Source organism: Oncorhynchus gorbuscha, linkage group LG02, assembly GCF_021184085.1.
Source record: "Oncorhynchus gorbuscha isolate QuinsamMale2020 ecotype Even-year linkage group LG02, OgorEven_v1.0, whole genome shotgun sequence".
Taxonomy (NCBI): domain Eukaryota; kingdom Metazoa; phylum Chordata; class Actinopteri; order Salmoniformes; family Salmonidae; genus Oncorhynchus; species Oncorhynchus gorbuscha.
The window spans coordinates 85,175,475-85,200,893 of record NC_060174.1 but is presented as its reverse complement, the minus strand read 5'-3'; the positions used below and the strand labels follow the sequence as shown (position 1 = coordinate 85,200,893).

At 45.1% G+C, this 25,419-nt stretch overlaps 1 protein-coding gene across 2 annotated transcripts in view; it reads left to right on the top strand.

Moving 5' to 3' along the window:
• The window catches only part of LOC124011976 (zinc finger and BTB domain-containing protein 16-A), a 175,890-nt gene that overhangs the window by 64,881 nt on the left and 85,590 nt on the right, over positions 1-25,419 (top strand). For both annotated transcript variants that reach the window (XM_046325279.1, XM_046325270.1), the window contains exon 3: positions 18,656-18,753. In XM_046325279.1, the coding sequence (XP_046181235.1) occupies positions 18,656-18,753 (98 nt within the window). The remainder of the gene's footprint in view (positions 1-18,655; positions 18,754-25,419) is intronic.

Genomic DNA, 25,419 nt, shown 5'->3' with positions numbered 1-25,419 from the left:
TCAGTTTCAGCCTAGAGGGCACTACTGCCTTCGACATGACCACCACAGCATTGAGTTTACCTAAGCCTCTACCCTGACCTGAACACACAGGTTTAGAATGGAAAATACAGGGAGTGTAATCCATTGATAAGATGAATGGACCTTTCTCAGCTTAGTTTATAATTACTGCGTCTATGAGGATCTTAATTTGGAATAAGATATATTCTTATTTTCTCATGCATGTCGGTAGGATAGGTATGCAATTATACATTTTCATAACAATTGAAAATTAAATTAATTGAACAATTTGGTCCTTGTTGTTTTTATGAGATCTATTTTTAAAACCACTGGGTAGGGAACATAGTTTATTGGTGGGATCTCATAGTTTATTCTTCCAGTTTGAACGTTCACCCTGAATGTATGCAAGTTGTTATTTTCCAAAACTATGAAGAATTGGCATGTGTGGCCAATGACCGCTTCATAACGCCCCCAACGCACAGTCCGTTGCCTATTATACACATCCTTAACAGTGCAACCTCTATCCATCAGTTAAGACCGATAGAGATGCTCGTCTGGTGGTCAGCATACTTGAACTTCATTGTCGTGCCTTTCTATGTGAACTCTATTCTCCCAAGCGCTGCGCGAAATTGACATCAACATTTGAGCTACTCTCACATTGAAGGTAATAACAGAGCAAGAGGAGAGGGAGGAAGCAAACTGCAATTGACTGCTCTTGACAATACTGCCGGCTGAAATGCACATTGATTAATTAATTAGAATCCCTTATTAGCAAATTAACTGTCTCAGCTGATTATCAAATTTAGCATCACCCACCTCCTCTTCCCTCTGTATTATAGTCAGGCGCGTTGCCCAGGACCACCCTGATACATTACAGCAGGCATCAAGCCTGTTCATAGAGAATAATATAGTTCCCACTGTCAGAAGAGTTTCCAGGTCAAACATCCAAATCTCTTTGGGTCGTTCTCCTCCAGTGATGGAAAAAGTACCCAATTGTCATACTTGAGTAAATGTAAAGATACATGAATAGAAAATTACTCAAGTAAAATTGAAAGTTACCTAGTAAAATACTACTTGAGTAAAAGTCCAAAAGTATTATGTTTGAAATTGACTTAAGTATCAAAAGTAAATGTAGTTGCTAAAATATACTTACGTATCAAAAGTAAAAGTATGAATAATTTTAAATTCTTTATTAAGCAAACCAGGCGGCACAATTGTCTTGTTTTTTACATTTATTTACGGACAGCCAGGGTCACACTCCAACACTCAGACATAATTTAAAAACAAAGCATTTGTGTTTAGTGAGTCTGCCAGATCAGAGGCAGTAGGGAGGACCAAAGATGGTCTCTTGATAAGTGTGTGAATTGAACCATTTTCCTGTCCTGTTAAGAATTCTAAATGTAAAGAGTACTTGTGGGTGTCAGGGAAAATATATGGAGTAAAAAGTACATTATTTTCTTTAAGATTGTAGTGAAAAGTAAATGTCAAAAAAGTCAAGTACAGATACCTGAAAAAATGACTTAAGTCAAAATACTTTAAAGTACTACTTAAGTACTTTACACCACTGACCACTTGCACCCTAATCAAGCCACAGGTCTTTCCTGTAGGCACTAACATGACCTGGGGATTCTTAGTCCAAGCATCCCTATTCCCTGCAGATGTACACAGTGATGATTGGCTCAGATGGTGTTCCATGAGAGCCAGGTGTTGCCTCTGGACGAGAAATAAACTAGAATGAATTTCAATTGTCGTTTCTGAGTGGCACATTTGTCTAGGTGTATTTTGCACGTTTGAGGTGTTTTAAGTGTATTTATGCACTTTGAAACATTAAGTCAGATTTCTCACATTGCATTTGTTCATTGTTCATAACTGACCAGTGGGTTGTTGATATTGATTTAGAGAGCAACGGCATCACACCACTCTACACATACACTCACAAAGCCCCTGTTCACACTGGTCAGGCCAGGAAAAGGACCAGGGCTCACGCACGCACACACGCACACACACACACACACACACACACACTAGCACGGACTGGATAACAGTGGAAATGATGGTTGACCTCACAGTAGCAGATGGATATCAAGGTGCTGGGCCCACTCAATGAATGGTCACTGTGAGCTCAGGCCTGGCCATGGGACTGGGCTGTGTAGGGCCATTGTGGCCAGTGGCTTTGTCCAGAAGGTTCACATACTTTTAGTCATGCTTTGGGTGAGGAATGCACTCCAGCCTGGAAACAAGGCCAGCATAAACATCCTTTCTTCTGTGCCCCCAACAATAATTCAATTGAGGTCCTAGACACCAAAATAAAGAAGAGGGGGTTTGGGTGAGAGAGAAACACCCTCACATAAGAATCCCACCTTTCTAATGCTCTTAAGAGGAAAGGTTTTTGCCTGAGTTGTGTTTTAGGTTTTAGATGGGGCCTGTGCCCATCTTGGAACGTTTTGACGGTGATAAAGTGACTTCTCACAGGAAATCCCCTTAATCATGATGTGTTGTCCAGAAAATGTTTTTGTTGCATCCCAGGCAAACTAATCAGCTCATTAAAATGTGTTCTTGCCTTTTTAAATCAGTAATAATACTATCGGCCAATAAATGTGCATTAGCAAAACAACAGCAAGGCTTTGTTGGAAGCGGACATTATTTGCAGCTGTCTTGTAAAGTGTGGTCTATCAATGAGCTTTGTTCCATTACATCAGTCTTTATTTTCGTAAATTAATTATTGCTACAAAAAAGTTATTTATAAATTCACTATTGGGGGCAGGAAAAATGCCACATGATCAGACATTCAGCTGTTCCCAAAAGATAATTGTTTATTTTTTTGCTGAGGAATAGCCACTTGGCAGCAGACAGGAAAATACAGTGTTCTTGTATTTTAACCAAAGGATTTTGGGGCATTTCTGTAAACAACAACCTTTCCAGCTCTGTGTGTTTTATATAAGAAGGTGTGTTTTTGCTTGATGAAGATTTTCTTCTCCCTGAGGTTTGTGACTTAAGCAAGAGTGGGGGAAAAGTCTAAATGAGAGACAGAACCAAATGTATTTAGACAAACAAGTGGTGGAACATCTTGTACTTGGCTTCCACTAAGTTGCCAAAATAGACACGTGTAAAAAAAAAAAAAAAAAAAAAAATCATTGTCAAGCTCTCAGCTAGGCAGCACTGTCATTGCAACCCTTAGTTGTTCTTTTGGGAACATTTGAGTTGATTTTAGTTTGGGGCTTCATGGTCTCCCAATGAGATTGGGGGTATGAAATGGACCAGTGTCCACACCGTTGAGTCTGATGATTTGTGTTCTGTATCAGTCACCAGAACTCTGGCCGTTATCTGTAAGAGGAAGCCTCAATTACAGCTTCTCATCGAGGCTGGGGGAATGTGTACGACACCCATTTTGACACCTAATACTCTGCGTGACACGCCCACTCTTGGCAAGAGAAGCATATCCAGACTGACTCATCCTCATCTCCCTTCTTCTCCCTGGGATCCGGCCGTGCGCCGGCATCTGTCGGCACATATCTACCGCTCAATCGCTCTCTCAGTGCACTGGTTCCCTAACAGCTCAGTATCGCTCTTTCATTAATCAAAGACACTTCCAGTGTCCCATTACAGAAACACAACTACTCGCCCTGTCTGAAGCCGACAGCTCGCAAATTCATCTTCTGGGGGGGGGGGGGGGAGGCGGCCCGGTGTGCCTACCTGTTCAAGCAAAGCTGTTAAGACCGCAGAAAGACCCTTTGAAACTGTTTTCTCTAGGTCAGGCAAACAACAAAAAAAGGTAAATTGCTTGTCTCAGGTAACATGTTTTTTTTCTCCAGAGAAGGATTGGAAGTTGGCAACATGTTTGTTAAGATGCTGATTTAAATGCTGCTGGGGGGGTGACTAGCAGCGCTAAAAACGCTGCCGCCGCGCTAGCATCCCTCTAAAGCATCATATGACCTTGGCGACATCCCCAGAGTCTGGCCAGCACTAACTACAGCTGTTGAAATCTAAACAGCACCCCTGAGGGTAGAGACTGAGGCGGTTGAAGCGATTTGCGCTATGAATATTGAAGAATTATGCAACACTTTGAAGAAACTGAGAAAGTCTTGCACTCTGTGGATGAATACATATTGCCTTGGAGAATAAAATGCAAAATAGTTCCAAACATGTTGAAGAATATAACAGCTACCCTGTCTCTTCAAATAGCCTTCTGTCCTTGGTTGAGGTGAAGGATTTCTTTAAATCTAGGAAAAGTAAAGCTAGTGGTGAAATCTCCGCAACTGGGGTTTGTGGCTAGCAACGACCAAACCGATGGCAAGCGGATAAAGCCGTGTACGAGGCGCCTCACTGCCATCACGAGTCAATATCGATATGAAAAACCTGCTCTGCTCTTGCAAATTGTGTAAAAGAGGAGTGAGCGAGGGCTGTGTGAATGGAAATCGACAGCCTAGCGCACCCCCCCAGCCCCACTCCTCCCACTGAACCTCTGTTGATTTGATTGGCATAATTAGGTGAAGCGTGGCCTGCAGTAGAGTGGCCAGGGCCCGCTGCTCCTGGGAGGCAGATGGAGACATATTGTGGTGTGTAGCTGTGAATGTGAGAGACCGAGAAGGAGAGAGATTAACACACACCGACTCACTAGGCTATTAATGATCTATTCTGTAACGTGGCATCTACTCAAAGATGTGACACAGAGCAGCAGGCATGGAGAGGCAACCCAGGCGGGGACTACCACAGCCGGCCGTCGCCCAAGGACCCCAGGTGCATTCTTCCACCATGCTTATTGGATTCATTGTACATATGGTTGTTTCAAGATTGGGCACTGTTCTTTCACGACAACACACAAAATAAAAAACACCCCAGCTGGCAAATATTTAACTTACCGCAAGAACAATCAGAGACGCAAACTCCGTTTGAGTGGCTAGGAAAATATAATGTGTCGGTTCCTCAGGAGAAAACTATATTTTCTTCATTCACTAAAGGAACTGTAGGATAGATTTGGGTTAAAAATATATCAGAATTGAGGGAGTTGTTAATGTCCCTAAACTAGGATTTATAGGAGCACTTCAACAATGCAAGTTCTAATGGACTTGTAGATTGCAGAGTCTCCATCAGAACACCTCCAGTCATACAGATGAGCCTTGCTCTGAACTGGCTTCATCTAACACCGACAGTTATAATCTAAAAACATTTTCAGAAATACTCCCACGCTTTTTCCATTTACCTGTCCATATCTTCCCATTGCCTTAAATACAGACTCCAGCCCCCCACTCCTCAGGCCCTATGGCAGTGTGTGTTGTTACCAGGAGTCCCGCCAGTGGTGCTCACAGCCCTATGTGCTCCAGCCTGCTGTGCTACAGCTCTGTCTGGCCTGCTGTGCCTGTACCTATCTCTCTCTGTCAGAGCAGCACAAACTGACACGTCTGTCTGGAGAGCAGCCACGCTGATAGTTATTAGTTTTGTTAAGGTGTCCGTTTTGATTTCCCCCCCACCGCCTCTTCCCCGCCAGGCCAAAGGCACAGTGGCAAGTGACTCACAGCAGACATATTGATTCCCCCCCCCCCCACACACACACACACACACACACACACACACACACACACACACTACCGTGCTGCTCAGACTGGGGATGGGCAGCCCACCCCCACCCAAACGGCCACATATTACTGTTCTACACCCCCAATAAGGGGAGTGAGTCCTCAACATTGTTTACTAAAATCACTTGGTCAGGGAAAGTCTGCTCCGTGACTAGGGAACGACACCGGTCTGTCATACAGAGGCATTTTAGTATTCCGCCCCTCCGGCCAAAAAGCTGTCAGCAGTTTTCCCAGATTTTTATATAATTTTTTTACCCCTCTCTCTCTCTCTCTCTCCCACAGAGCTACTTAGTCCCTGACATCCAGACTGAAAAGGCCAAAATGGTTCTGCTCACATTATAACTAATGCAGTTTAACAGACACCATGCGCCGCAACATTATCACTCAAAACAGAGCTCAAGTGCCAGCTTTGTGCCATGGAGAATGACACAAGTCACTGGACTCTGCAACATCAACTTATATTTCAATGGACCCTCACATATAAATGTGTCAGTATGGAAAAGCATCAATTCAATCTGGTTGACATTCCTGGCATTGCTCGGCGCTGACTGTCGTGGGTTTTATCGCTGACTGTTTTTTCCTGTCTGTCGACTTGTGTCATAAAGGGCTTCCAGTAGTGGGTGATTTAGTGGGTGATTGGTGGTGACTCTGCACTTAGCAGTCACTAGTTTTGATTCCCCCCGCTCTCCCTCCCTGCACAGACGAGATAATTGTTTACTGCAACGTCTGTGTGTTCCGTCTATTTGGATGTACGCGGAATGACATTACAGATGCCTAGCTTTTTCCACGGCCGCGCCACTGCCACCTGAATCTCCCTGAGCGACCACGAGGCACAGCAATTGGAGGGCATGGGGTTTACCACACACACACACACACACACACACACACACACACATTACAGAGGTCCGCTGTGTCAAAACAGTCTGCACTGGTCATCTCAAATGGCAAAATAAGACCAACCAAATTAGCCTTTGTAAAAGCTGTTTTCCAAGAACGGCCTCTTAAGATACGGTAGATGCAGCCGTTCTGTTACAAATAATCACTGCCTTTGCGGTGTAAATTTGACCCCCGTCCCCGTTATCTGCTTTAGAATGCACCAGTGGAGGCTCCTCAGAGGAGGAAGGGGAGGACCATCCTCGGTGAACAGAAAAATGTAATATTCAAAAAGTTATCCTTTTTAGATAACTATACTAAATATATTCACGTCACCAAATAATAAAAAAAAAATTAAACACACTTTTGCAATGAGTCTACAATAGCCTCTAGCACTCTGTAGGGTAGCACCATGGTGTAGCCGGAGGACAGCTAGTTTCCGTCCTCTTCTGACTAAAATACAAAACCTGGGAGGCTTGTGGTTCTCACCCTCTATAGACCCAGTAATTATGTCAACTTCCAGAGGACGTCCTCCTTCTTGCAGCATGAACTGACATGTTGTCCACACAATCAAAATATTAGAGTACTAGTACTGAAAGCATAAGCTACAGCTAGCTAGCACTGCAATGCTTAAAATATGGTAAGTAGTTGACTCCGAGAGAGACAATAGTTGAACAGTTTTGAACAAGTGAATTTCTTCACAAATGAAGGAGAAACGAGAGCGCGAGAGTGATAGCTATGTTTCTCACGTTCACTCACTTAGCTAGAGAATGCAGCTTGTTAGTTTAGCCTACTCAAACACCCAGCTCAAACAGAGGGATGCTATGTTAGCTAGCTGGCTATGGCTATCCAACACTAGAACTCTTTCAAGTCAAGGTAGCTTTTGGTTTTATAAATGTATTGCCACCAGGTCCCGCCGGTGTAACTGCTAAACTGCTTGCTGTTGACTGTACACTATACTGCATGATTGTAATGGGTTTACTAATGCGTTATTTCTAGTAGGTATGTTGACTATGGCGTTAATATAGTGACAACAATGTTGGCTGTGTGTAGCGGTAGCGTTTATGATATGAAGGTTTGGCTTGGAAAGGTTTTTCGCCTGGTCACAGACAGCTGATGGGTTCTGCACTGAAATCCACATCAAGGGGAACTAGTGAGATGTAGATATGAGAAAGAGGAATATGATGAAATGGATCATGCTGTTTGTATGTGGCTGATAAGAAAGGGTACTGTGTTAAAGGGAATGAAACAGAGATAAACATACCTGAATTTTTCCAATTAGAAACTCATTTGCAACTGTTGGACTAATGATTACACCCTAGATCAGCTAGATGCAGGCAAGAGTGTGCAAGGTGGTATTGAATGTGTCAGACTTCCATTCGTAGGCTATAGGTTGTAGCAACCTCCTGATGGGTATAGGGACATGTGAGTATCATGAACTGTAGGAGCCTAAACCTGTCAATGTTATATTTATGGTTGAATGGAATATGAATGACAGTCATCCAATATGATGTAATAGAAATAAGGCCATGGTCATGAAAATTGTCCCCCTCGTCTTAAACAGCACCGACCACCACTGGAATGGACTCTCCTCTAGGTTACACGGTCGACAGTAAATCAATTCAGGAGACATTGCATAATATTTTGAGTGTTGCAGACAAAAACTTTGAAATAATGACCTGCTTGTTATATACTGGTCTGTCTCTCACTCCGGTGCCTAGAAAAACACAATAGGCAAAAAGCAACTCTATAACAGTGAGCGTCATACACTGGTTGTGACACTGAGGATATGAAATGATCTATCGAGATGGAATGTAGTAAACCATAAACAACATCTGCGGAAAAGTGTAGCCCAAACGACACCACCGCAATTACTCCATAGGTCTGATTGTCTCAACTTTGTCTCGACGTTTAACGACAAGCTTGTTTTTCGGAGCCCCTTCCGAGTACTGTGTTAAATGTCATCTTTATGGATGTAACAGGTGCTGTCGCTCTTTGACTGAGCTAGAGAGACGAGAGCGAGAGAGGAAATATAAAACATCTCTCTTTCCCTTAAGCGTCGTAGATGTAAACTGCAACACTCAAGAGGGTACAAGTATTTGATGTAATCTGAACCGGGAATAAATTATACACATCAGCAGCACAGAGGGAACGTTGCCTCAGCCTGGCTCCTCTTGTCTTTCCCTTTTTCAAACACACAACCTAAAGTTAGACATCCTTGAGGTTTCTGCCACTTGATAGAAGGTGAACCCATGAATAATGCAAGGAAGAGGGAAAAGTCAGTCTGGGTCTTTTTATAGCCCGGGTCCTGCGCCCACCGCACCACGTTAGCTCTAGCATGCCGCTAACCTCTCAGATCTGAAGGATCAACAAATGGAAACGGTAGAAAACAACAACATCAAACTGCGACATAGAAAAGGATGACGTCTATTTTCAGACGGCAGGTGGAGAGGAAATAGTGCCCGGTTGCTTTTGATAGAAAGTGTGGGGGGAGAGATATTGTAAGTCGCTCTGGATAAGAGCGTCTGCTAAATGACTTAAATGTAAGTGCTATGTTATAGTATTTAGCGTAACATTCGGGTGGGCATGCAGATGTAGATGTGATTTCTCGCATTCGCCCTTTTCTTCATTCAATACCGGTTGTGTTGAACCGCTGCTTTGAGGCCTTGATTAAATGACAAACCTATTATCCTCAAGTGTCAGGGAATGTGAAATCATGGCGTTAATCAGTGAACACAGGTCTCTTATTTCACTCGTGTATTTTCAACATGCTTTATGTAGTAATGACAACTGTAACTGCTTGAATGTGTCGTCTTTAAAAAAATCCTCTCACATTTCAAATATGATTCATTGATTTGAATCAGGCCTAGTACACAGTGCTTTCAGAAAGTATTCACACCCCTTGACTTTTTCCACATTTTGTTGTTACAATGTGGGATTAAAATGGATTTAATAAAAAAAAGGAAAACAATCTACACAAAATAACCCATTTTATTTTTTAAAGAATATGCATAATAAACACTACTATATCTTGATTTCAATTAGTAATCAACCCATGTTAGAATCACCTTTGGCAGCAATTATATGTGAGTCTTTCTGGGTCAGTCTCTGAGAGCTTTGAGTCTTTCTGGGTCAGTCTCTGAGAGCTTTGAGTCTTTCTGGGTCAGTCTCTGAGAGCTTTGAGTCTTTCTGGGTCAGTCTCTGAGAGCTTTGAGTCTTTCTGGGTCAGTCTCTGAGAGCTTTGAGTCTTTCTGGGTCAGTCTCTGAGAGCTTTGAGTCTTTCTGGGTCAGTCTCTGAGAGCTTTGAGTCTTTCTGGGTCAGTCTCTGAGAGCTTTGAGTCTTTCTCTCTGAGAGCTTTGAGTCTTTCTGGGTCAGTCTCTGAGAGCTTTGAGTCTTTCTGGGTCAGTCTCTGAGAGCTTTGAGTCTTTCTGGGTGAGAGCTTTGAGTCTTTCAGCTGTGGGTCTTTCTGGGTCAGTCTCTGAGAGCTTTGAGTCTTTCTGGGTCAGTCTCTGAGAGCTTTGAGTCTTTCTGGGTCAGTCTCTGAGAGCTTTGAGTCTTTCTGGGTCAGTCTCTGAGAGCTTTGAGTCTTTCTGGGTCAGTCTCTGAGAGCTTTGCACACCTGGATTGTGCAATATTTGCAAATTTTATATTTTTTAAGTGTGAAGTTGGTTGTTGATCATTGCTAGACAGCCATTTTTAAGTCTCGCCACAGATTTTCAAGTCAATTTAAGTCAACTGTAACTAGGTCACTCAAGAACATTCATTCAACGTCATCTTGGTAAGCAACTCCAGTGTATATTTGCCGATGGGTTTTTAGGTTATTGTCCTACTGAAAGGTGAATTTGTCTCCCAGTGTCTGTTGGAAAGCAGACTGAACCAGGTTTTGGTTTCTTTTTATCCTAGCTGTCAGATGTGTGCGTACTGGTAGTGAAGTCAGGTGCAGGAGAGCAGAGATTTGTGAACAGGCAAACACTTTATTTAGGCAAAACGCGTAAAACAGTCACAAGAATTATGTTTAACAATAAACATCTTCGTGGAAAATAAGACTGGGAAAACAAGCCAGTCTGGTCAACAATACACACATAACACAAACAAAACGTTCGACCCAAACAAGGAGAGGAGCCGACTTCGGCGGAAGTGGTGAAACTATCAAACTCCCTAGTCCTTGCCAATGACAAGAATACCTACAACATGATGCACCCACCAACATGCTTGAAAATATAAATTGGTACTCAGTAATGTGGTGTTTTGGATTTGCCCCAAACATATTCAGGACATTTGTATTCAGGACATGAAGTTAATTTCTTTGTCACAGGTTTTACAGTTTTACATGTTTTGGAACATTTTTATTCTGTCAAAGTTTAAATATTTTTATTCAACCTTTATTTAATTAGGCAAGTCAGTTAAGAACAATTCTTATTTACAATGACTGCCTACACCGGCCACATCCGGGAGACACTGGGCCAATTGTGTGCCGCCCAATGGGACTCCCAATCACAGTTGGTTGTGATACAGCCTGGATTCGAACCAATGTGTCTGTAGTGACGCCTTTAGCACTGAGATACAGTGCCTTAGACCGCTGCACCACTCAGGAGCCCAAATTAAGTTAAGGGGTGTGAATACTTTCTGAAGGCACTGTACCTTCTTGAGAGAAACATTTAGGAAAATGTTCTGGAACTTTAAATGGGTCGTGGTAAAGGGAGGGATAAGCGGTGAAACGTAGCTTCTCCGCTTGGCGGAGATACAGGTATAAAACCGGGGGATTAGGTGGAAATGGTGTCTCTTTGCCCAGGTATGGCAATTAGGAGTGGCGGTCCTAAACCAGAGCCCTGTAAAGAGCCCCTGTGTTGGGCTAATACTCATCCAGTTCTGCCTGTTGACTCCACAGAAAAGAGGATTCAGCCAGGGATAATGAAAGGAGTGCTGTGTCGCGTTACCCTGGACGACATAATTGAGCTTTGTTCAACATCCGCAGTCCCTCTCCTCCACCACCAATGCACCTCCACTGTCTGGGGCAGCTGCTCGAGAACCACTCTTTTTCACGACAAGAAGCACCCAGCCAGTCAACACAGTGATTATTTAACCAATCTCTCCCCTTAACAAAAACACCACATGTTTGGGCCCTTAATGGTGACATAGACAGAGATAATGAGGGCCGAGTGTGACTGGGAATTGTTTAGTGCGAGTGGTATTGAGGCCAACCACTAACGCGGATGTTGGGGGCAATAATTAAATTGATAACACAGAGCCATTATGTGAATTAATATCCTTGGTTATTAAACAGACATCTCCCTTAATGCTGTGCTATTATGCTGCACCCCCACCCCCACCCTCCCTTATTTCATTTGATTTAATGTTTCCGTTTTTACCTCAAGAATATTGTCTTACTGAATCTGTCTCGGTATCCCCAGGCACATTTGGGGGTGGTAATCTTTGGGTATTATAAATAACAGCTCTCTACCGGGGATGAAAGGCAGTGGCTCCCTCTTTTTTTTCTCCCTTACTCTTCCTCTCTCCCAGCCTGCCTGCTACTCATCTATGCTTAGCACGGAGCTTGCAGCATGTGTGAGTGTGGCTGGAATTCATATGAACGTCTCGCTGCGGGGGGAAAGAGGGCAAGTCATTGATATGTGCAGGACGACTCTGATAAACAGCCTGCGCCGGCGAGCGTTCGCTTGATACATTTGATTGAAAAAGAAGTGGGGGGGATGTGAGTGAAACAAAGGAATAGGGGCTTAAAAACAGGGATGGAATAGCAGAGAAAGTGGCTGGCTTTGGACCTGTCGCTACCCCAGACACGCACACCTCAGAACGAGCACGCCTAAGTATTAAGCACCACACACATAATCTGTCACCAGATTGTGTGTGTGTGTGTGTGTGTGTGTGTGTGTGTGTGTGTGTGTGTGTGTGTGTGTGTGTGTGTGTGTGTGTGTGTGTGTGTGTGTGTGTGTGTGTGTAGACAAACAAGGTCTGGACTATTAACAAATGGATGTGGTGTTTTTTTTTTTTATGAATTCCATTCAAATGTACCCAGAGCTGTGATGGTGTTTGTTTTGCATTTAGTTTATTATTCCTATCCCTTTGTTTTATCTTGCACCAATCTCCCCTCACGCTGTCTGATGCGTCGACAACTGCCTGGCTCGCCTGGTCCTAATGGGCTGGAAACGCCTGTGAAAAAGACCTTCGCCTCACCGCACAGCTCAGCACTCGGGGAAAGAATACCAAAATGAAAAACGCCAGCAGAGCCAGAGGCGTTTCATAGCCACTTATGGCTGGATTAGGATCATCTACCGATGTGTCATCTAGCTGTCACTTGCATTATTACAGCTTTGTTCACAATGACAAGGGCGAGAGCACAGAGGGGGACAGGGGAGGCACCCCCCCCCCCTACCCACATGTTGTGATATCAGCCTCTGGATGTAACAATGCCTGGTTACTTTCATATCATCAATAATGTTTTCCCCTTGTATTTATGAGGCAAAGCTAACCTTCGCCCCACTAAAGGATAGATCGGTGAAGGAGTCCAAACCAGTGCAAACGCCACTCTGTCAATTAAGATTAATCATCGTTATGCAAATGTTTTGGCAGAGCAGTGTCAACACCTGACTGAGATCTCTATTAAAAAGCATTGAGCGAGGCAAATAGACTGACAGCTTGAAACCCCCCTCTTCCTCCCTCCTTCTCTCCCTCCCTCTCTGTTCTCCTTGTCACATTGTTGGCCCCCTCTTTTGACAAATACCTTAATCTGACTGTGTGCTCACGTGGGATGGACGGTATGTGTGGTTCTTAGGGCCCCGAGTGAGGGACGCTCCAGTGGGGAAGACTAATGGGGCTAGCCCCCACAGATAGGCCTCCCAGCCTCTCCATTCCCAGGAACAATGAGGACAACTCTTCAATGATCATTTATTTTTATGGTGACCCTTCCTGCTCCAATGCCGCCACCTCTTTTCCTCTCCTCGGTTTGCCCCTCTATGCGCCAGCATCATCTCAAGTTGTTCTAAGATTGCTATGGAGGATGGAGAAGATGAAAGGAGATGAAGAAAGAGGGCAATGTTCCAGGGCGTTGGCAGAGAGATATTTGTGGAAGCAGTAAGATGTAAGCGCAGCCGTGTGTCTTGGATTCAGTTGATTTATTTTGATTTGATTCTTTGTTTTGATGAGCTGACATGTAATGTTAATTGTAACTTGCTGATGTGCAACAGTAGGAAATCCTTTGTCAACTCCATGCAGGAATAAAGAGATTTGAAGGACTTGTTCTTGAAGCAATTTCTAAATGTTTCCATACTGTTCATACATGAAGGTGGATTCATATTTTAAAATGTAGATTATTCAACCCCAAACCAAACAGACGACTCAACCTCAGTTTGTTGTTTTTGTTGGTTTGGCGGTTCAGGTGAGTACACTGTTTTAATGGCGTTACTAGTGCTCGTTTCAGGTGGTTTTTAATGGTGTCGTCTAGCGGGGACCCCTGCATTGAGGGCCGCCCATGGACAGAACTATGATGTAGAGCCAGCCGGGTCAGCTGGCGAGGTGAAAAAGTTCAGATTTATACGAGGTGCGCTGTAACAGCTCAATAACACAGGCCTGTAATCTACTCCCGTTTCAAACACAGGTCTGATTTACGAGCCAGCACGCCACTCCAGCACCCAAAATTAGGTGTTCAGCATATGTTTTGTTGACATAAATTTGAAATATATTGCCGTTGTCAAAACTGACTGTTGGACAAAGTCGCTTATTAACTGAGTAAATGGTTTGAGAGAGTTTTATGTCAGCTTCCTTAATGACTACAGTTAGTCTGTTTCAAACTAGACCCCCCACCCCAACACACACACACTACCACCCCCTCATCTTCTGTTTCAGCAGCAAAGCAAGAAAGCAGCTGGTCATGGGGTGGGCCTGAGGTGTGTGTGTGTGTGTGTGTGTGTGTGTGTGTGTGTGTGTGTGTGTGTGTGTGTGTGTGTGTGTGTGTGTGTGTGTGTGTGTGTGTGTGTGTGTGTGTGTGTGTGTGTGTGTGTGTGTGTGCATAGGGAGGGAGTTAGTCCTGAGGGGACTGGGAGCTGCCACAGTTCACACATAGAGAGAAAAGGGAGGGCAGGGGCCTTAAGTGCGGTTACATCTGGCGTAGGTGTCAGAGCTCCTTGGTCAGAAAGAAGAACTTTAAATAATTGCGCAGTCGTTTTGGCTTTCCCCTCTGTCCACCGCCACCCACCTCCAAATCATATGCTTTTTAGCCAGGCTAAATGACCTGCCACCAGCACGGGACAGGAGGCTGTTAGTCCAAGCCCCAAAGAAGGGCTGCTGACTGCAACTGCAAAATCTCCAGCAAAGGTCACTCCGAGTTTCTGCTGCCTGTAAAATTAAGTAGCCGTAAAAATAAATGCTTCCATAAAAAACACAAAGTTAATGATAATATTAACGTTGTTGCTTTCTGCCATTAACTTTTTGCGGAGGGCGGGTTGGGTTTCATTCAAAGTAGTTATCCGTTTTTCTTGGCAGTGTTCACATTTATGTAATGCTACGGTACATTATAGTTTTATTTTAGGCAGGTTGCCTTACATTGTGTAGGTATTCTTAGCTTTCCCAACAGAATCGTTACACTAGTGATTATTCCGTGACAATTGCAATAGCCCTGCCTGACTGAGCGTTCTCAATTGCCCATTCTAATTTGGTTTAAAACACATGCCTCCTTAAGCTCCATAGCGAAGAACAGACGTAGCATGTTGCAACTATTCCCTAGTATCCTAAATATATAGCGCCCTATAAACCACTGTCAGTCTGTTTGAAACACCATCAGGTTCCTGTCTGCTTCAGACGAGCCGGTCCTCAGTTAGATTCAGCTCCATCTCTCCAGATGGACAGCAGCCTCCCGTTTCCCACACCTCCCTCCTCTCCATGCATTTAAGGTAGTCGGTACACATGCTCCCCTCTCTCCAGCCCCTTGCAGTCCCCTTAATAAGTCCATCTATTTCTTCATCAGCGTGCTGTACCGGGGGACAATGGCCAGATTGAGGGGCTACAACAAAAGGCCTTTGAAAAGCCTCCCAGAGTGTGTCCCCTACAGTAAGACGTTGTGCCTGTGTGCATCAGTCAGGGTCCCCAAGGTGCGCGGACCCCTGGTCTTTTCCCAGCTCCTCTCTCCTGCCTCAGACGCTCACCCATCCTCGTCTTTTGAAGTGGCCCCTTTTTATTTTTTGAGGCGTTTACAGGCCTATTTAATTACTTACAGCTTGCCTAAGGGCTTGCTGCCTCATTCTTTCTTTTGTTTGTCGAGGTCTCTCCCGAATCCTACTCTGTTAAGACAGCCATCAGGATTTTGGAAGGTTTTTCGCTAGTTTTATCGGGAGAGGGGGGGTTCTCTCGCGCCCCTCTTCCTATGTTCATTTACTCTCCGTCTCCTTACCCTCAGTCCTCAAAACTGTTTTCCATTAATCTTTATTGAATTTACACCAGACATCCTCGCTTCATAACTCTTGCCACCATTATCACAGACGGCCTGATTTCAGTCGCAGCACAAAGGAGTTGTAAATCAATTTTGATTTGGGGAATGACATCAATCAATCATCATTTTGATACCCAACATCCTCAGCCCTTTTGTGAGACGTGAAGATGCATCGCAATGTTTTATGAAGTTTAGCAAATCTCCCTATCAAGTGTATTGTTTCCCCAAGAACTGACACGCTAAGACTATTGTTTCCCCAAGAACTGACACACTAAGACTATTGTTTCCCCAAGAACTGACACACTAAGACTATTGTTTCCCCAAGAACTGACACACTAAGACTATTTTTTCCCCAAGAACTGACACACTAAGACTATTGTTTCGCCAAGAACTGACACACTAAGACTATTGTTTCCCCAAGAACTAACACACTAAGACTATTGTTTCCCCAAGAACTGACACACTAAGACTATTGTTTCCCCAAGAACTGACACGCTAAGACTATTGTTTCCCCAAGAACTGACACGCTAAGACTATCGTTTCCCCGAGAACTGACACGCTAAGACTGTTTCCCCGAGAACTGAAACGCTAAGACTATTGTTTCCCCAAGAACTGACACGCTAAGACTATTGTTTCCCCAAGAACTGACACGCTAAGACTGTTTCCCCAAGAACTGACACGCTAAGACTGTTTCCCCAAGAACTGACACGCTAAGACTGTTTCCCCAAGAACTGACACGCTAAGACTGTTTCCCCAAGAACTGACACGCTAAGACTGTTTCCCCAAGAACTGACACGCTAAGACTGTTTCCCCAAGAACTGACACGCTAAGACTGTTTCCCCAAGAACTGACACGCTAAGACTGTTTCCCCAAGAACTGACACGCTAAGACTGTTTCCCCAAGAACTGACACGCTAAGACTGTTTCCCCAAGAACTGACACGCTAAGACTGTTTCCCCAAGAACTGACACGCTAAGACTGTTTCCCCAAGAACTGACACGCTAAGACTATTGTTTCCCCAAGAACTGACATGCTAAGACTATTGTTTCCCCAAGAACTGACACGCTAAGACTATTGTTTCCGTCATCTGATGTGATACCAAGACACTCCAGCTTGAAGTGCTCTGATTATCACCTCATTCAGACATACAATGCATTAGACAAAAAATTGCTCCACACCTGAACATAACTATAAAAAACTAATTTAGTGCATAGTTTTCACTCGCATCCTTTTTACATAACATTTTCTCTCCGCTTTCGACTCAGTTTAGCAACATTAGTTTTATTTGTGCACAAATGGAATTGTGAGAACTGTAGCATATGTCTTTGTTTCCCATTCTGAGACCTACAGCATTTGGCGCAGAGGTGCAAACAATGAGCTAATTACTTTTCTGGTAACAGTTACAGAATGCTGTAAGTATGCTAATAAAAAGACATGTTTAACAAATTGCCAGTGGTCTTTGAGCTCCGGCGAGGCCCACTTCAGCAAGAACATCAATAAAACAATAAAGGGCTTACCTGCTTGGGGTGAATTCTTTGACATTTGATGGGGGGGTAGTGAACAGTGGTTTGAAGTCGTTCTGTGTGTGTGGACTGTCAAGGGATTCTTGACCTACTTATCTCTTCCTTGAAGGATAAAATGTGTCCTAAAGCTAAGTGGGTGGGTGGGTGGGTGGGTGGGTGCGTGCGTACACAGGTGGGTGGTTGCGAGCGTCTTTCTCAAGTTAATTGAAGCTATCTGTACAAATGATAATTGCTTCAGAACATATTTAAATATGTTTGAACAAAAGCCTGTTTTGGTTCTGCCCCTGGGTGTTTGAGGGTTTTGCAACAGATTGAGTTGTCAAGGTTCCTACCGCATTGCCAAACTGAAATCTTCACATAGGTTGTCTTTTGGTCCTGGCGAAGGTTGTGTAGTTATCTAATCCCCAGTTTTCTTTTCTGTGAAATTAAAGATTGACCCTTGGTTTAGGTTTGACCCTCTGGGTCACAAACTTAGCCCTGCAGTACGTTGGTTCAACGCACGCCTTTCAGCTTGAAAAGCACCAACATGTTTTCTTTCAGGCAGCAGCCATTTTGACTGAGCATTAAAGGAGCCAGTCCCATAACAAAGTTCTTATATAAATAGGAATTGACAACGGGACTCAACCGGCGCGGCATCATAAACGGTCGTAACATCATAAAGGGTCGTAACATTAACCTGCTTGCCTTTTACATCTCTGTGTAAATCATCATCGTCCACTTTATAGGACCTAATCCATCCACTACTCTTGAGTTCTGTGATGGGTATGCATGCCACGGTGATGGGTATGCATGCCACGGTGATGGGTATGCATGCCACGGTGATGGGTATGCATGCCACGGTGATGGGTATGCATGCCACGGTGATGGGTATGCATGACACGGTGATGGGTATGCATGACACGGTGATGGGTATGCATGCTCGCCACGGTAACACCTCCGGTGGAATAGCATTTAGTGATTTATAGCTGGAATAAAGTAAAGTTCCGATGCTTTCTCGCTATTTTTATTTAAGTTATTGTTATGTTTTGATGTGCTAATTAATGGTCGGTGACATAGTCTTTTAAGACTATCTGAGAAGCAAAGTGTTTGACAATACGAGGATATCGTTGTGAGCAGCACAGTCTGCAGCGATGTAGGCAGCCGAATGGCAATTCACAGGTTTCATTCATAAATGTATCTCTCTCTCTGATTTGACATGGATTGTGAAATCTGGGACAATGTCCTGATATGTTTGTTTCTCATCTTTACAGGAAGCTGCACAGCGGAATGAAGACCTATGGATGTGAGCTTTGTGGGAAACGCTTTCTGGACAGCCTACGCCTTAGGATGCACTTGCTGTCTCACTCGGGTAAGAATCAGCACATTCTACACTATATTAGAACATTACATAATGGAATTTAATATTGGCTGTATAATGTACAGGCTTGATACTGAAATGGGATATCTAGTACTCGTGCATATGATTTAATGAACTGATAAAGACCTATAACATTGGATCTATTTCAGGATTTACATCTGGCTGCAGTGGTTTTAAATCAACGTTCAGTGGAGATATTGGTCCCATTGGTTATGGCCTGGGCCATGACATTAGCCGTCTAAAAGCCATGTAATTCAACACACAGCGGCTATTGATCCAGCAGGGCTGACAGTCTGTCCACGGGCAGCCGGTGGATTCAGGGTCCTACTTAGCACAGTAGGGCTTTTTTTATTGGACTTGTTTTTTTAATAGGGAACTGAACTCGTCTCCTAAGGCCTTAAGTGCAGATGGATTTTAGACTGTCTGTAAAGGCCATGGGACTCTGGGTTGCCTGTTGGTCAATCCCAACCATGTGTGAGTCTCTCGTTACCCCGCCACGCGTTGGCCTGATCTAACCTCGGGCCACCCGGACTACATATACCACTACGTATGTTTCTACATGCTGTACAACCGCTTGATTCTCCTTCCACACTGGAAACGCAACAGTCAATCAGTCAGTCAAGTGTTTTTTGTTTTTGTTTCTCCCCCCTTCTTTGTAAATGACATATGTCATGTCACTGTTGTTTGGTCTCCCACAGTCATGTATGAAGGACTTTTGAAAAAACAAATTAATATCTCAAATAATGCCGGAGTCTGGGTTCCTGTGATGTAGTAACACACGTTTTGATTTGTCGCAGAGGCATCTCTCCCGCCATGTTGCGGTGCGGAGATGAATGAATCCTCACGCTGTGCCGGTGAATTGGCTCTGTGCACGACTCGGCATGTAAAAAGCCTGCTTTAAGGAAATATATTATGTTCATTTTAGAATCCCCTTCCAAATCCCCACGACAACACACTTGCTACTCAGAGAACACAAACACATTTCTTGTTTGACATCCATAATAAAAAAGCATGTCTGTATTAGAGCTGGCCGTGACCGTTCTGAATTCAACAGTGTAATAAATACAGTGCAGGTCGGAGACCTCAACACATTCTCCCAGCCTCCCCGGTTTCTCAGATTCTAGAGCCAAAATGGAATTGACCTTAGAGTTTCTTCTTCTCTTGGAAAATCAGCAGAGTTTGCCTCGTGCTGCAGCCTCCGACAACTCTCTGCTGCGACAGTAAGATGGTGCATGTAATTAAACAATCCTTGGGGGAAGAATTATCGTGTGGTGGAAGTTTTAAAGTGAGTCCGGGTAATCCCGGGCTCAGACGCGTCTCCTTGCCTCAAAGAAAGACTGGAGAAGACTTCAAAAGAGGATTCTACTACATCTCACCTAGCTCCCCAGCACCAGTGGAAACCAGTCTGTAGCAGCAGGCTGCAGAGTAAAGGCTGACCTGATTGGCCTTAGTTTCCCCAAACTGATTGAGTCCAGATCTGGTCTGCAACATAATTAACCAAGTCATTCAGTAGACTATTGGTTCAATCATCAGAGTTGTGAATCATGACTAGCACATTCCAGTGCAGCGGTTACTAAACTATAAAGTTTAGTCACCCACTCCCAGGTGAGGGAGTGGGTGAATACTCTGGCCTGACATGGATGTTGGCTCAAATTCTTGGTCAACCTCCAGAAATACTCTGTAATTCATCGACGTTGTCAATGAGTGTCAAGCTAAAAAGGGACATAGCAAACATGGCTGGCAGCATCACGAAGACAAAAGGACAATTGTCTGCCTGCCTTTTTACTAACATTTGAAACTCTAGGAAGAACCACAATAAATGAGTCCCCTCACAAATGAAGAGTGAGTAAAGGATGTGGGCATTGTATTTTTAGCTCCACCTCTGAAACTTTTGCGGTCCTGGCTTGCTTGACGCACAATAACCAACCTGTGCTGTGTACACGTCAGTGTTGACACATTGGAGCTTTGGTCTGGCGTAAAGCAGACAAGTGCTTCTATCAAGACAGCAATGGTTAGGGGGAGACTAGTGATGAGCCGAAGCCCTTTGATTTTTTTTTACCTCAGACTTTCAAGTCTTTTTTCCCCCATCCTGGCCTCGTGCCTGCCTCCATTTTTATCGTATCTCGCTACAAAATGACACATTACAGGCCCTTGTGCTTGCCCCCCTTCCTCTCCCCCTCCACCCACCACCACCACCACCCTTCACCTAGCCTCAGACATTCAGAGAGAGAAAGAGAGATGGCGGGAAGGAGGAGGAGTGCTTGTTGGTATGCACAGTGCACTGTGTGTGATGTGTACCATTTCAGCCGTCACTGCCCCTCCCTGTTCAACTCCACCAGTGCAGCCTGTCTCTCTCATCTGCTCTCATTCACTGTGTGTGCTTGTTTTATCGGAGACTTGGCGGCTCGCCAGTCTGGGCTGCCTGCCACAGCAGAGGGTACAGTATGTACAGTGAGTCTTGTGCCAGTTTCTTTTTTTTTGTTGCATTTGTTATGAGTGGAGATATATGTATGTATGTATATATATATATATTTTTGCCGTGGTGTTTTGATCCGTCGGAGAGAGGAGCGTACCTGTTGAATGAGGGAGTCTGGTGGCACCGACGCAGTAAGCTGATTAGGGGGCCACGGGTGGGCTTGGGGCCCGATTAAGGAATGGCGTGTGCCGGTGTTTTTCCCCAGGTTAATGTCACTGCGGCCTAGGAGCCGGGGAGGGGGCTGCAGGTCTGCCTGGACGAACAGTGACTCAGAGTTTTGGGATGGGAGAAGCTCCAGCCCATTCAGGGGTGTGATGTGAAATGCCATGGTATCCCTGTTGGTTGAGTGTTGTGGAATAGTCTTGGCCCACAAATACTTAGATGATTCATAGAGTTTATTCAGATTGAAGAGTTCTAGGAGAGGCACTGCGATGAGATTGACATAATGTATACAGAAATGTATTTAAAGCATATACTTACAACTTAACCATATTACAAACTTGAATAATGCAAAAGTTCACAAGCATGTGAAGACAATTAATGGGTTTATTTTCTCATCCCTACACTCATTACATTTTAGCTTCAAGATTAAAGCCCTCTAGCTAAAACTAAGAACATGTCTTCATGTTAGCTTATCAGAAGTGAATGATTACCACGCCAACCTTTAAACATTAGAGCAAACCAGACTTCATTTCTATAAATATCATGGAAATCATCACGTGGTAAAACAAATTGCATCTGAAAACGTGCGAGTTGACATCAGTTGTTTTACGCGGCTCAGCGCAGCCACCCGAAGCACCTTTTATTTATTTTTAAAGCTACGGTGACAATTTCACAATGTAAAGTAAGTCAAGTAAAGTAACAAAAAAAATTATCTGCAATTAGGATTTTTACTGTAGGGGTGTTGAGCTCAGAGACCATTATGTTTACACTGCCCTGCTCGGAGGGAGAGAACTCTTGAGGAACTAAGTTTACATTACCGTAATGTCTCTTGAGAATCTCTCCAATCTCCTTAACTCTCGTCAATGTGAAAAGAGCCATAGTTGCATTTTGAAAGCACATCGGTTATTTTTATGATGACTAATTTTCTCCTCCCAACCATGGCTGTTCAGGCTTTGTCAGTGGAAAAAATATGGTATGTACCATCAAAGTAAGCACTAATCCTCTGTTTACAGTATATAATCATCCGAGAGTTAGCAGATTAACCAGATGTATAGGCAGTCTAGTGGCACACACACACACACACACACACACACACACACACACACACACACACACCGAACATAGTCATTCAACAAATACGCATGCATGCACTCATACACAAACAAACAAACACACACTACATCCAATCGATGAAACCCTGCTCTGATCATTAATGCCGGTGGACTACCAGGAAAATGGAGGCATGCAACCTGTTTTGGGGTTGCCAGATATTTCTGCGATGGCTCACTGTTTGTCCCACCACCCTGGGGATTCTTCAACTCGCATTGCATCGCCTCTCCTGTTGGTCTTCCTGCTCTAACCCTTACTTGGGGGACAGTGTTAAACGTTAATGCTCCCTTCCCCATGGTTGTCTTAGATCTGGTCCATCTCACCAAGCTGACTGTAAATGTCAATATCATTGGGTTGCCATTACAGCACAAAGAAGCCAAGGGCCAAGATCCCCCCCCCCCTCCTTCCTGACCCCCACCTCAAATCAACCCTGACATAGTTAACTCTCAGTGCACCTGACTAACACCTGCTCCCACTTCTCTGTGTGCGCCATATAAATGGCTAAAGCATTAAGACATTGAAAAATGTGAGGCATTTGAAAAAGCGAGTGCTGTGGATAGGAGGAGAGGGAAAAAGACAGAGGGGGGAGGAAGAGAAAAGCCCAGGGGAAGGTGTTCCCTCCCTTGCTGTCTTTCTCACTGTCTCCCTCTGCCTCCCACTCTCTCTGTTTTATTCTCCCTTTGCTACTGCTCTCTCTCCTCCCTCTCTTTCACTCACACGTTCTCATCCCTCATTCACTTTCTCTCTCTCCTTCCCTCTGCCTCGCTCTCTCTTTCATTCTCCCTCTGCCACCACGCTCTCTCTATCATTCTCCCTCTGCCACCACTCCCTCTCTTTCACTCTCTCCTTCCCTTTGCCTCCCTCTCTCTTTCATTCTCCCTCTGCCACCACTCTCTCTCTCCTTCCCTCTGCCTCGCTCTCTCTTTCATTCTCCCTCTGCCACCTCGCTCTCTCTTTCATTCTCCCTCTGCCACCACTCTCTCTCTCCTTCCCTCTGCCACCACTCCCTCTTTCATTCTCCCTCTGCCACCACTCCCTCTTTCATTCTCCCTCTGCCACCACTCCCTCTTTCATTCTCCCTCTGCCACCACTCTCTCTCCTTCCCTCTGCCACCACTCCCTCTTTCATTCTCCCTCTGCCAGCACTCTCTCTTTCATTCTCCCTCTGCCACCACTCCCTCTTTCATTCTCCCTCTGCCACCACTCTCTCTCTCCTTCCCTCTGCCACCACTCCCTCTTTCATTCTCCCTCTGCCAGCACTCTCTCTTTCATTCTCCCTCTGCCACCACTCCCTCTTTCATTCTCCCTCTGCCAGCACTCTCTCTTTCATTCTCCCTCTGCCACCACTCCCTCTTTCATTCTCCCTCTGCCACCACTCTCTCTCTCCTTCCCTCTGCCACCACTCCCTCTTTCATTCTCCCTCTGCCACCACTCCCTCTTTCATTCTCCCTCTGCCACCACTCTCTCTCTTCCTCCCTCTGCCACCACTCCCTCTTTCATTCTCCCTCTGCCACCACTCTCTCTTCTTCCCTCTGCCACCACTCTCTCTCTCCTTCCCTCTGCCACCACTCCCTCTTTCATTCTCCCTCTGCCACACTCCCTCTTTCATTCTCCCTCTGCCACCACTCTCTCTCTTCCCTCTGCCACCACTCTCTCTTCATTCTCCCTCTGCCACCACTCCCTCTTTCATTCTCCCTCTGCCACCACTCTCTCTCTCCTTCCCTCTGCCACCACTCTCTTTCATTCTCCCTCTGCCACCACTCCCTCTTTCATTCTCCCTCTGCCACCACTCTCTCTCTCCTTCCCTCTGCCACCACTCTCTCTCTCCTTCCCTCTGCCACCACTCCCTCTTTCATTCTCCCTCTGCCAACACTCCCTCTTTCATTCTCCCTCTGCCACCACTCTCTCTCTCCTTCCCTCTGCCACCACTCTCTCTTTCATTCTCCCTCTGCCACCACTCCCTCTTTCATTCTCCCTCTGCCACCACTCTCTTTCTCCTTCCCTCTGCCACCACTCCCTCTTTCATTCTCCCTCTGCCACCACTCTCTCTCTCCTTCCCTCTGCCACCACTCTCTCTCTCCTTCCCTCTGCCACCACTCTCTCTCTCCTTCCCTCTGCCACCACTCCCTCTTTCATTCTCCCTCTGCCACCACTCCCTCTTTCATTCTCCCTCTGCCACCACTCTCTCTCTCCTTCCCTCTGCCTCCCTCTCTCTTTTTCATTCTCCCTCTGCCTCCCACTCTCTCTCCTCCCTCTTTTTCTCCTCTGCCTTCCCTCTGCCTCCCTCTCTCTTCATTCTCCCCTCTGCCACTTTCACTCTCTCCTTCCCTCTGCCTCCCTCTCTCTTTCATTCTCCCTCTGCCACCACTCTCTCTTTCATTCTCCCTCTGCCACCACTCTCTCTTTCATTCTCCCTCTGCCACCACTCCCTCTTTCATTCTCCCTCCTCTCTCTCTCCTTCCCTCTGCCACCACTCCCTCTTTCATTCTCCCTCTGCCACCACTCCCTCTTTCATTCTCCCTCTCTCCTCTCCTTCCCTCTGCCTCCCTCTCTCTTTTTCATTCTCCCTCTGCCTCCCACTCTCTCTCCTCCCTCTTTTTCTCACTCTCTCCTTCCCTCTGCCTCCCTCTCTCTTCATTCTCCCGCTGCCACTACACTCTCTCCTCCCTCTCTTTCACTCTCTCCTTCCCTCTGCCTCCCTCTCTCTTTCATTCTCCCTCTGCCACCACTCTCTCTTTCATTCTCCCTCTGCCACCACTCCCTCTTTCATTCTCCCTCTGCCATCACTCCCTCTTTCATTCTCCCTCTGCCACCACTCTCTCTCTCCTTCCCTCTGCCTCCCTCTCTCTTTTTCATTCTCCCTCTGCCTCCCACTCTCTCTCCTCCCTCTTTTTCTCACTCTCTCCTTCC